At 49.0% G+C, this 12,164-nt stretch overlaps 4 protein-coding genes across 4 annotated transcripts; all 4 read left to right on the top strand.

The window, feature by feature from the left end:
- Positions 1 to 1,280: 1,280 nt before the first annotated feature.
- N7473_002989 (uncharacterized protein) lies at positions 1,281 to 2,644 on the top strand (the record flags this gene model as incomplete). The annotated part of the gene is made up of 5 exons (XM_057148929.1): positions 1,281 to 1,442; positions 1,496 to 1,603; positions 1,664 to 2,055; positions 2,107 to 2,171; positions 2,250 to 2,644. 5 exons carry the CDS (start codon positions 1,281 to 1,283, stop codon positions 2,642 to 2,644), a joined length of 1,122 nt encoding a protein of 373 aa, XP_057012583.1.
- Positions 2,645 to 3,527: 883 nt separating this feature from the next.
- Positions 3,528 to 5,597, top strand: N7473_002988 (T6SS phospholipase effector Tle1-like catalytic domain-containing protein; the record flags this gene model as incomplete). Its single annotated transcript, XM_057148928.1, has 2 exons — positions 3,528 to 4,281; positions 4,339 to 5,597. The coding sequence occupies 2 exons, from the start codon at positions 3,528 to 3,530 to the stop codon at positions 5,595 to 5,597; spliced, it is 2,013 nt and encodes a 670-aa protein (XP_057012582.1).
- An 803-nt stretch (positions 5,598 to 6,400) lies between these two features.
- N7473_002987 (fungal specific transcription factor domain-containing protein) lies at positions 6,401 to 8,526 on the top strand (the record flags this gene model as incomplete). The annotated part of the gene is made up of 5 exons (XM_057148927.1): positions 6,401 to 6,495; positions 6,645 to 6,659; positions 6,713 to 7,020; positions 7,072 to 7,967; positions 8,032 to 8,526. 5 exons carry the CDS (start codon positions 6,401 to 6,403, stop codon positions 8,524 to 8,526), a joined length of 1,809 nt encoding a protein of 602 aa, XP_057012581.1.
- Positions 8,527 to 8,720: 194 nt separating this feature from the next.
- N7473_002986 (NAD(P)/FAD-dependent oxidoreductase) lies at positions 8,721 to 10,236 on the top strand (the record flags this gene model as incomplete). Its single annotated transcript, XM_057148926.1, has 2 exons — positions 8,721 to 9,811; positions 9,891 to 10,236. 2 exons carry the CDS (start codon positions 8,721 to 8,723, stop codon positions 10,087 to 10,089), a joined length of 1,290 nt encoding a protein of 429 aa, XP_057012580.1. The 3' UTR covers positions 10,090 to 10,236.
- Positions 10,237 to 12,164: the final 1,928 nt, after the last annotated feature.

Below are 12,164 nucleotides of genomic sequence, written 5' to 3'. Positions count from 1 at the left end.
CTATAGATCAGGTGCACAATATCCTAGACGGTTTTAGCTTGGATAAATATCAGTCTTTTTTGGCATTTCTTTGTATTGACTGACCTTGTTTGTTGCGATGGGACAGGCGGCGATAAAGTCCAGATCCTCGGAGATAGTCGAACTGCGGCACCACCTCAACCGAGGGTGTGGTGGCCTCAGTGGGACTATTGTGGGATCTTGTGGGACAAACCGATCCGGTGCAAGCCGCCACGCGATACTGTATGTTTATTAATCCAAGTTTGGATATTCTCCGTCGTTTAGGGCTGCTTTATTCTTCCTAGGTCGTCGGAAAGACTGTCAACAGCAGTAGTTTATAGAGTTTGGGCGGAGACCGTAGTGTATGCTATTGATTGATGATAGGAATGACTATTGAACATAAACCTTCGCTTAGTTGTTCCAGTTACTGCAAGTCATGCATGTACTAGAAAATGTGGCTCCGGAGAAGCTGACGACGAATTGTCCTGTTTCATCGGGATTCATTTCACTGCGCGGCTGTAGAGCTTCAGTACCAAACTCTGACCATGTTTCAGAAGACTTGACAAATGGGTCCATTCAACGTTTCAATCCAATAACATGAGGATCTTACAATGTCCATTATTCACGAGTCATGCAAATTCTGTCGTTCGTGAGTTCGACCGGCTGGAGCCGCAACTTGTGGGACGGGACATCTAGTGGAGCTCTAGATCTTGGGTCGACTCGAGCCCATAATGCCGCGCGGACCCCTCGGCAAATACACCCCCTGAAACCACGATCCCTCTTCTACCGAAAGCTTCCAAGGTGGAGAGAAGAAAGGTACTCTGATTGGACCATGAACGCGGTGTTTGTCCGTGTTCTCAGCCCCAAGATTCTAGTATGTAATCTTTCCCTTGGTGGAATCTCACCACATGTTAGCGCACGGATTTGACATCGGATTTGGTTAGCCGTTTGACCATGCGTTCAGATTATCGTGTTTATTAGACTAGTCGATCAGGAACTGGGCTCCAGCTCAAGATCTGAAACCCCACTTAGCAGATGACTGCCATCCCTCGCTTGGACCTTGGCTGACCGGAATTTCCTGTATGGCCCGGGGTATCTCTTAGGCCGAGGAACGAGGAACTTCTCCTCCAATGACTTTTCCTTTTCCTTTGTTTCTTTTCGTTATTGCTCTCAATCAACACCCCTTGGCTAGGGGAAGCGCAGTATCATGCGCTGGACAGTCTGACCTTGATTAGCGACCTCCAAGTGCTCACTCAGAGGATCGAGACAAAAGTCGCTTCAAGATGGGTTACCCTATGCCCCTCGTGGACCGAAGTCTGGCCATCTTCGTCGTGTCCGTTGTGATGATGATTATATCCATCGTGACCGTTTCACTAAGGGCATTCGTCCGATTGTACCTTGTCCGAGGATTTGGATGGGATGATGCTCTTATGATCGCATCTCTGGTATGTAATTGAGTCCGAAATTGTCCGAAAAATATGATCTAAACGATTTCCAGGGCCTTTTCGTAACTCTGGCTGCATGTTGCATGATTGGCTCTACAAATGGCATTGGTCACGCTTACACGGACTTTACTAGTCTTGACGTCTATAAGAGAGCGTTGCTGGTAAATTTAAACTCATGCACCACTGTTGGGTCTTGGCTAATCACAATCATGCTTTCATAGTGGTGGTGGCTCGGTCAAATGCTGTACATCTGGGCATCAGCCGTCGCCAAGATCTCGATTGCCCTCGCCCTATTGCGACTGACCGTCAAGAAAGCCCACCGCATCATTCTCTGGGTTAATATCGGCGTCATCATTGCTATTGGTCTGATGTTTTGGTTCGTCCTACTCCTTGACTGCCAACCTGTCTCATACTTTTGGAACCGAGTGGACCCGAGATATTCCGGAACCTGTCTATCAGTCGATATACTTCTCGACATTGCGTATCTTTACAGCGCTTTGACTATTATCTGCGACTTGACACTTGGAATTTTGCCTGTGTTCTTGGTCTGGACATTGCAGATGAATCGCAGGACCAAGATTGCGGTCGGAGGGATTCTAAGTCTAGGTGCAATGTATGTAACAGTCTTTCCGCCTCTGTGGATAATACGTCTAACTTCGACCAGTGCCAGTGTTGCCGTGATTATTCGACTTCCCTTCCTACAATATTACGCGGATACGGATTTCCTACGTGAGTCACTCTGCATCCATCCTTGACACCAAAGATCAACCAGACTGGCATATAAGAGAACATGCTAATCAACCCCAGGGAACACATATCAAATCGCCATCTGGTCAGTGATTGAAACAGGTCTCGGGATCACGGCAGGAAGTCTGATCACCCTTCGCCCACTCTTCCGCTGGCTTCTCGATGGAAGCGTGTCGTACGGACGGAATGTGGCAAGCCCGGGAAAGTACCCACTCTCCAGTCTGAGGAGCGACAATCTGAAAGGCTCTAATGACCCCAGCTACTGGAGGCCTGATCTGAACATCAATGACGACAACGCTATCATGAACACAGTATCATCGCCACGATTGAATTCCTATCGATATACTAATAGTAGCCAGGAGGCTTTATATCCAGAGCTGACACCCGTCCTCTCGGAAAGTGGTGTCACTGTTCAGAAAACATTTGAACAGACTGTCTCGGAGCGGGGAGGGTAGCTTGGTTGTTGTTGTTTGGAACATTCGACTTGGAAGTTTGTCTGTATATAAATTTTGAGAAAAAGTGTGTCAAAACTTGCGCATCACTGCCATATCTTCTTTTCTCCTTTGACACTTTGTCAGCTACCTTCATGTCGTGCATTGCGCCGTGTGGCATTGATAAGGATGAAATCCTTGGCCCCCGATGGGCTGAACTAGATATCTGACGTCTATTTTAAAGAATCCGCCCTAGTCACTCAGCTGTGCACAGCCAACCGCAGTCAGCCTGACTTCACTTACATGGCTGAGATTCAATGTCCGACCGCGATGAACCCGTCATCCTTTTGACTTTTCCGATTTGCCGATCTTGTTTGTGACGAGCGCGTGGGCCTCGCAAAAGTGGACCCTGTACTACCACACCATGCATCGACGGGAAACTATGAAGAAGTTCCCACGCGAAGCAGCACCAATAGCAGAGTCGGTGTTTCCCTTCCCAAGAACGGCCCCCAGCAATTGGCTATTTTGTTTCTATACTCAGCTGATGCCAAGGTAAGCGCCCCCATCGTATTATGTGAGCCCAAACAATCAGACAAATGGCGGGGAAGCCGAATGATCCCAAAAGGGCTAAGCGTCCCAACGCGCCTTGATTGTGGATAAGGCGTTCGTCCCCAGCCGCTAAATAGGGGCAAGTGTCATGTAGCTTCATGCAGACACGGACTGTAGAAGTGATGGGTCAAGGCTATGGAGCCAGCCCAAGCTGTCAGGAGGAGCTGAAAAGGGTTTTGGGCATGGGAGGGCATAAATAAAACCCTCTGCACCCCAAGTGGAGTGGAAGTTTGACCTCTGAAGATCCCACAATCTTTCAAAAAGTACTGTCGCGACTTTTTCTTGACCCTTCGCGAAAATGGGCGCCTTGGATATCTGTGAGCTGCTCGGCGACGAGCCCCTTCGACAACGGGAGGATACCAAGCTCACTCCTGTGCGAAAACGAATCATCATATGCTGTGATGGCACATGGCAGTCTGCAGTTTCGGGAAAGAAGAACGTTCCCTCGAATGTCACCCGCCTGTGTCGCTCATTGAATCCCGTCGGAACCGACAAAGATGGTAACCAGTGGCAGCAAGTTGTCTGGTACGACTCCGGAGTTGGCACCACTGCGCTGGCGCTAGGTGATGCCATTGAGGGTGCGACCGGCCAGGGCATGGAAACCAACGTCATTGAAGCCTATAACTTCGCCGTCCTCAATTATAACCCGGGCGACAAAATCATGTGCTTTGGTTTCTCGAGAGGAGCATACACCGCTAGAACCATTGCCGGGCTCATCTCCGATATTGGAATCTGTCAAAAGAGCGATCTCAACAAGTTTCCGGATCTTTGGGCGATCTATAAGAAGCTCGAGCCGGGGAAGCGTTTCCACCGCAGTGAGCTTTGGTTTGACTGGATGTGGGGCAAGGCCGATGAAAAGCAAGGCGCGGGCGATAAGAATCACCGCGAATTTATGTACGAAAAGGCTCCCCAAGGAGACTGGGCACAGGAAGGGTCTCGAGATGTGGAGGTGGTCGGTGTATATGATACCGTCGGGGCATTGGGAATGCCAGAAGTGCTAGGGATTAAGCTCCCATCGAGTGAAGGATGGCACAATGTTGGCCTGTCACCCAGTAAGTCCCTGACCATTGTCGCTTTCAGTATGCAAAGCTAACATCGAACCTGCCAAGACATCCAAAACGCTTTCCAATGTTTAGCCCTAGACGAGAGGAGAAAGGCATTCTCCCCAACTCTTTGGTATCTTAATAAAAAGACAGCAACAAAAGAAGAGGTGGAGGCTCATATGGAAGATGAAAAACAAGCTGAGAGGCACTACTGGGATGTCTTGCAACGTGCCAAGGAGCTGAAAGCTGGAGGTAAAGCCACCGACGACGCAGTGAACGCCGCGGCCAGAAGTGTTAATCGGGCTGCAAGAGCCTGGAATAAGGCAGCCCGGAAGCGAGTGAGATACCAGAACCGATACGAGCAGCACCCGGTCTTAAGACAAGTGTGGATCCCAGGTTTCCACGTCAACATTGGGGGTGGAGCAAGCGATACTCTCAAGGACGAAGGTGACATGGAAAATATGTCAAACATCGCCTTCGCTTGGATGCTTGATCAAATCAAGGGCCATGTCTCTGTCAATGAACAGGTATTCACCGAGGAACAGACTGACCGTGAACGGCATATCGAGGAGCTTAATCTAAAGCTCATCAAGGCAGACACCATGCCCAAGTCGACAATATCCAAGTCTTGGCCAACATGGGCTTCATCAATTGCCAGAACCACTGTGTCATTAGCCAAACTTCCTTTCAAGAAAATCCAAGAGGCGACTGCAGAGAAAGCCCGAGAGATTGGCTGGGGAACAGGTATCTTGTCGGACCCTTACACCATAGCATATTGGCTCAACGGGCAGAGGAGACGTACCCCAGGCGAATATGCCAAACAAAATGGGGAGTCTATGGGCGAGACCTGCGAATACATCCACCCTGTTGTGAATTTCCGTGTCAATTGGTTCAAGGAGATGCACGAAAAGGACTCGTCACATCCGATCTACACACCGATCCACCCAAAACTCAAGTATGAGCGTCGAAAGAAGGTGGATAGGGATGGCAAGCCATTCTTTGAATACGAAATTGGCGGCTGTCTCACGCCTTTGCCTGAATGGAAATTGGGAGGCTTGGATTCTTACGAGAGGCTAGCCATTGCGGGCAAGGCGGCGTATGACTATGTGGACAAGCTGGATGAGGAGTTGGAAACTGGCATTCGGACAGTCCGCCGCTCAGCAATATCTCCCAAGAAGCCCCCTGCGGAATCTGCTTTGGCTACTGTTTCAGACTTTGATCTGAAAATCCCAGCTGAAGATGCTCCCACTCCTTCAGTAGTTGGATCCACGGCGGATGAGACTGTCACTGGAACATATTGTCGGGACACAGAGGTCAAGCTCTGATTGAGACATCGGTTGTGGAGGACCATGTTTGTTATCAAAGCGTTGTTAGTCGAAAGTTTTTTCAAGCGTCATGGTTGTGTATCATAAATTGTTTTTGATTTTTACAATATTGCATGCATCAGCCTATGATTGCACGGTGCCTATCTCTAATTTGTCGGTTTGCTCTGGTTCCTCGCGGGGTGGGTAGTGGCCGATCGGTGTTCTCAACTGTGACTATCAAATTTGAGTGTTCAAATTTGACAAAACTTCAGGACGGATTTTCTACCAATATATCAAGAGACAAAATGAGCAATAATAGAGTAATTATTGAAGGAAAACATGCCAGGATACAGGGAGTGGTGGTCGCATCCGCTCCGTTTCGCCCTTCCCGGCATTGCCGACCCACTTCCGTCCCCGCACGTTTTTTCAATCCCATCCTGCCCTATGGACGTCAATTCGCGATAATTATCAGGGTCATCGTGACTAAGGCCCTCTGAAACGAGTCGGTGTACCCTACCGATTGACAGCCTGCAAAAGAATCACCTTGTCCAGCCAGGCTGGGCACGTGACTATAATGGCACCAGCAGAAGGAGAGCGGCCGGCGAAACGGGCAAGACAAGCTTGTGAAGGCTGTCGGTGAGTACGAGGATTGACTATTTCGCGACTGTAAGCTCATAGTTGTTCAGGCGAAAGAAAACAAGATGCCCTGGCGAGAAGCCCGTTTGTTCATTCTGCACCAGGCTCGGACAGACTTGCGTGTATGCAGGAGCCGAAGTCGTGGAAGAGGCGTCCTATCTGAGGAATATGGTAGGAAACTTCCCAGTATGTTTTGGGTGTATCGCAAGCCTGACCTATTCCTGAAGGACGACCGTGTCTCCCGAATTGAGGGTAAATTGGAGCAGCTTATTGATTACATCGCGTAAGTTTGGCGTCACTCTGCTTCAAGTCTTCACCCCTATCCGAAGCCTAATGACCCAGCCGGCAACCCAGTCAAGATAGAAATCCTACTTCAGTGGTCAGCCATGATTCAGAACCATATACCGCTGGGGGCTCGGAACTACCTTCTAGGGGCCATGCCCTCGCGTATGTTTCCTTTCGGTCCACCTTCCAAGCAGTATCTCTAACAATCATTACAGCGGACAACCATCAGAGCCCTCAGATGCCGAGTTATTTCTCACGTTCTGCAACTCCCAGCCACTTCCCTTATTTTCCCAGAGCGTTCCACCTGCCTCCCTCAGAAATAGAGACCCGGAACTTTTACTTGCCATGGACGCCCATTGTATTCGGTTTCGTGGACTGGGGATCAAAGACAAGGAGCTTGAACTTGAAATCAAAGCCAAGACTGAGCGCGCCTGTCAGCTTGTCATGGGGCGCCTGGCTGATGGAAATGTAGAGCTATCTACGATTCAAGCGCTCTGTCTTCTGAGCCTGCTTGAATTCACAGGTGAGATTACAAGGCCCCTAATGGACTCTCTGGCTAACCATCGAGAATTAGTTGGACACCTCGTCCGGGCTGGATTCTATACCAGAATGGCGAGTTACCTCATCCGGAATGTCCGAACTGGTGACCGTGAAACTCTGATGGACAAGCTAGACACAGAGAGAGACGAGAAGAGACTGTGTTACGCAAGTGTCATGATGCTACAGAATCTTCAAGGTACCTCACAGTCATGGTGTCTCAGGGAGGGCAACGACCGACAAGGCGAATCCAGTCTTGCGACTCCATACTTCGAGAACTTAGTATCGCAAAGGTACTCTCGCAGAGAAGGCAGTGACTCACAACTCGACATTGGTATCATTTCAGCAAACATGTGCACTAGCGAGTTGTGGTCTTTGGCATGCAAGTATGCCATCAATAATGGGACAATCGACACAAAACCACCGTGGCATCCCCAATCAGACTACACTATGATTTCTTACTGGCATACTGAACACGAGAGCTGCATGCCTTTGCGATTTCGCCTCCACGCAAGTCGATTCTCGGAACATCCTCCTGAGGATCTGCAAACAAATCGTGACTATTGGGGCCCTTGGCTGTTCTTTCAGATCGTATGGCATGCCGTTCCTTGTTTACTAAATCACCCTTTTCTCCTCTCCGTACGCCTGCGCAATTTCCGGCGAACGATGCCGCAATCTTTCCTGCGAAACTCCTTTGAGCAGCTCACCTTGCACTCCGGCTGGATCATACACTTCCTTGAGCTTATCGAGTCGAAGAACTTTGAAGTTTCGGATCCCACCCTTGGTCACTGTGTGGCTATCGTCGGGACTATTTATCTCCAACATAGCTTTGTTGAGGACCAAAACTTTAGTACAAAGGCGCAAACAGGATTTGACAAATGCCTTCGGTTCCTGCACAGGCTAGGTCATCGATGGCCTCACGTGGACCAACAGGTAAGACCATCTCAAAAGGAGATTCTTATGCATTAGCCATAAAATCGGTATTGACACTTCCTAGGCTCGACAATTGGAACAGCTACGTGATAGCATATCATCCGGGGGCGTGATTACGGGGACGGGAGCCACCCCAAACTCTCGCCAGAAGTGGTCTGTCAATCTACAACTTCTATGGAAAGTTCTGGTATACTCCCATGCAAGCAAAGCACCAAATCCGGCTGGTGATATCTTCGGGCCTGAGCTGGCGAAGGACAGCATTGCATATTCAGGAATCTCGTCCACTAATGACATTGCCGAACCTGATTTTGCTTTGATTGGGTCAGCTGGAATTTCGGGCCATAAAACTGTGGTACCAGAATGCGTGACATATCCGCCCGAGCAAACTGAGCATTCGACCCAATTGCAACAAGAACTCGGGCAGATATCACCATCTGTGCCTATCGCACATCTCGCCGAAGATCCATCTTTAAACTTTGTCGGTGAGGAGACATTGTTTTTACAGATGCAAGACTATGGAAAGGCTTTTGAGGACTGGCTTAGTCTCAATCCAGCTTGAATCTTTATTTACGCTGGTTGTGTGATGTGCTGAGATCTGGAATGTCAACTCAGGACCACGGCCCGCTTCCGGGTTCTCCACGTGCCGAGAACACGGCATTGGCCGCGTTCTCCGTGTCACACCTCCACACCTCAAACCTTTTATTGAAAATGACGCCCTTGACAAGGTCTTGAGCATCTAATTGTCGTGCAAAAATGTCGCCTTCCAAGACTGACTCAATCATCATTGTTGGTGCTGGTGTGTTCGGCCTCAGCACTGCTCTGGAGCTGAAGCGCCGGGGCTATACTGATGTCACCGTTCTGGACCGGTACAACCCTCCTGCTGTGGACGGAAGCAGTGTGGATATCTCGCGTATTATCCGAATTGATTACGCGGACCCAGTCTATTGTCAAATGGCCTACGAGGCGTATCAAGGCTGGAAGAATGAGTACAAGGATCACTACTATGAATCCGGCTTTGCACTATTGTCAGAGACGCCAGAGAATGACTGGATTACGAAGTCCGCGGCGACTGTGCGAGCCAATGGCGGCACTGTTGAGGATCTAGATGATGCGGCCACCCTGGTCAAGTCATATCCAAACATTCAATCCAATCTGGCTGGAATGAGCGGATACCTGAACCGCAGGGGTGGATGGGCTGACGCAGCCGGGAGCATTCAAAAGCTGGCTTCTCGTTGCAGTGTGGAAGGTATCTCCATCATCACTGGACCTCGCGGAAGTGTGGTATCACTTCTTCGTGAGGGTTCTCGGGTCGTTGGTGTGAACCTTATGAATGGAAGCTCTCTTCATGCCTCGCAAGTCATCCTGAGCACGGGTGCATGGACAACTCGCCTCCTGGATGTTACACACGCTGCATCGTCTTCCGGGCAGCCGGTCGGCTTTATTCAGCTGACTCAAGACGAGGCACGCTCTCTGGATAACACACCCGTCATGATCAATATGACCACTGGTGTCTTCGTGTTCCCTCCGACACCTGGCAGCAATATCTTGAAGCTTGCGCGCCACGGATATGGATATGCCAATGAGGTGACTGTGGAGACGGACGGTGTCAAGCGCACTATCTCGTCGCCGAAATTCGATAGCAGTAATTCAGAGACAGGATACCTGCCCGAGGATGCTGACGAGGATCTCAGGAAGGGTCTGCGTCAGTTCTTCCCCAAATTCGCGGATCGACCCTGGATGAACCGCCGTTTGTGCTGGTACACGGATACCCCTAAGGGAGATTTCATCATCGACAACCATCCGACTCTGGACGGCCTTTTCGTGGCTACCGGAGGAGCTGGACAGTAAGTTTTCTCCTTATGGATTTTCACCCTGTTCCATCTATCCCGTTTGAAGGCAGTCCCAATCTAACATTGTTTCTAGTGGATTCAAATTCCTCCCTATTCTGGGCAAATACATTGCAGACTGCTTTGAGAACAAGGCATCAGAGGAGTTACGGCAGAAGTGGAGACTCCAGCCGGCACTTCGCGATGCCTCCAGTGGTAATGGCATGAAGGGTGATGGAAGTCGGGCAGGTCCCCCGTTGAGAAATCTCACCGCCTTGGAGAAGGCCAAGCTGTAAACTCAAAAGCGACGGTTATCATTGATGTCCAAATTGGAATACTCATCTCTACCAGATTGGACAAGAAGCTATTTCTACCTGCATCTGAATCTAGAATATCATCGCAGTCATACGTGGAGATCAGTAGGATAAAATGGTAAATTCACAGTCAGTATCCTTTTCAAAATAAGTCATGCGTTCTTGCAAGTTGTCCCATGACAGACCGAATTTCGCACTGATCCAGTAGCTAGGTACGTCAAGAAATGACTCTTGTTCGCTTCGAAGCTTTCACCAATAAAGACTGGGCAAGATCACTGATCCCTAGCGAGCTTTCGGCTGCTGAAACTGAATAGGCACTTTTATCTTCTTGCAGGGGTGGAAGATTCGTGTCAATCTCAGCGACGCACTTTGCCATTAGATCACGGTGATGGAGAAGGTGGTAGAACAGTAGAGTCGTGGTGGCACTAGTAGTATGAGTTCCAGCGATACTACGGTAGTGCAATATTGGTCAGTTAGCAAGCTGGCGCATTGTTCGATGCCGGTTTTTGAACAGTGAAATAGAACGCACATAAACCCAAATGCCTCTGTCTCAAGATCAGTCTGTGTCAAATGCTCGCCCGGATCATGATGTTTTGCGTTGATGAGATTTGTCAGGATATCCTTCCGCTCAGATGTGCTGGCTTTACTATCACCAGAGTTTCTCACGACGTTCAACCGAACGTTCACGCAACGTGAGGCCAGGTCAGCGCAAGCTTTTCGTCCATCAAACAAAGCCTTTAAACCTTTATGTGGATCAAGTGGTAGCCATCTCTTCAGTCGCGCGGTCATCATCGGCCAAGCACCAGTGACTGCGGCAAGTAGGCTATGCTCAATGACGGGTGGGACACGAGACTCATCATCGGATACAAGCAATTGAGGGTTGTCATTGCCTTATATCATCCGGAGTCAAGAAAGAGACCCCCACCATTATATTCTCTATACCACATGCCACATCCACAGAACAATTCCAGTACCTAGTGTCACAGTCTCAAGACCGGGCATGGATGATGGTTCATAGTAACGCTCTTCCCCGCACGCTGTTGGGTGGGAGAAAATGTGGGGAACCATAAGTCCCCACACAAAGACATTTCGAACTCCTCGCGATGTCACTTTGGCTTCATCATTGCAGAATTTATTCTTCATTTCGGTTGGTAGATACTGTCCGGTTACAGGATTTGCATTTACATGGTCGTCATGATTTTTGGACATTGCAATTATCGTAGACTCCTTTAGTGACCACCAAAATCGACTTTAGAGGGACAGGGCTCCTACCTGTGTGGTTTCCACTCTTATCTTAATTTAAAGGGACAATATCAGACAGTCTTTTTACGATATAGTCGTTTCATATGCTCATTTAAGTGAAAAATGTTGCATATCAAGATCTAATTATTTTGCTGCCTCATAAATGCGGCAACTAGTATACCCCGCATACGTAGTCGTACATGGACGGGCTTGTCTTTAGCCGCAAATTCGGTATTGCATCTTCTCCTTCACCTCGCCAACATGCGACAACATCGCAAGGATCTGCCATGTAGAATCCCATGTGCACAATGTGAAAAGACTTTTTCCAAAGTGGAGCATTTGAACCGCCATCAATTGGCCCGTAAGTTTCTCCATATATATTTCTGCGGGTAGATGGACAAGAGGACGATTGGAAGACTTCGCACTAAGCCATTGTTATGCAGATACTGGAGAACGTCCGTACAAGTGTCCAATATGCACAAAACACTTTGCCCGAAGGTAGGCACATCGTCATTCTCACCTTCGACCAGCCATTGAATTTATTGACCAGGGATGTCCTCCTTCGTCATCGCCGGAATCATTCCTCAGAGGATGGCGGAAGGCTGCCTGTACGTTATTTCAACACTCTTCGAAGCTGCCGAAAATGTGAAATTAACCTGTAAAACAGACCAATTCAAAACCGCAAGGTCAGAAACTTGCGGGAAATCCTCAGGATGGGTCCCCCAACATTAGCATCAATAGCCCCATTGGTGATATTGGCATTCTACCAATGACAGGCGGGAGTACATATTCGGGAGATATTCAGTCGATGACTG

Source organism: Penicillium subrubescens (genome assembly GCF_028828155.1).
Source record: "Penicillium subrubescens strain IBT 31985 chromosome Unknown utg000002l_segment0_segment0, whole genome shotgun sequence".
Taxonomy (NCBI): Eukaryota; Fungi; Ascomycota; class Eurotiomycetes; order Eurotiales; family Aspergillaceae; genus Penicillium; species Penicillium subrubescens.
This window is presented reverse-complemented; position numbering and strand designations above follow the sequence as displayed.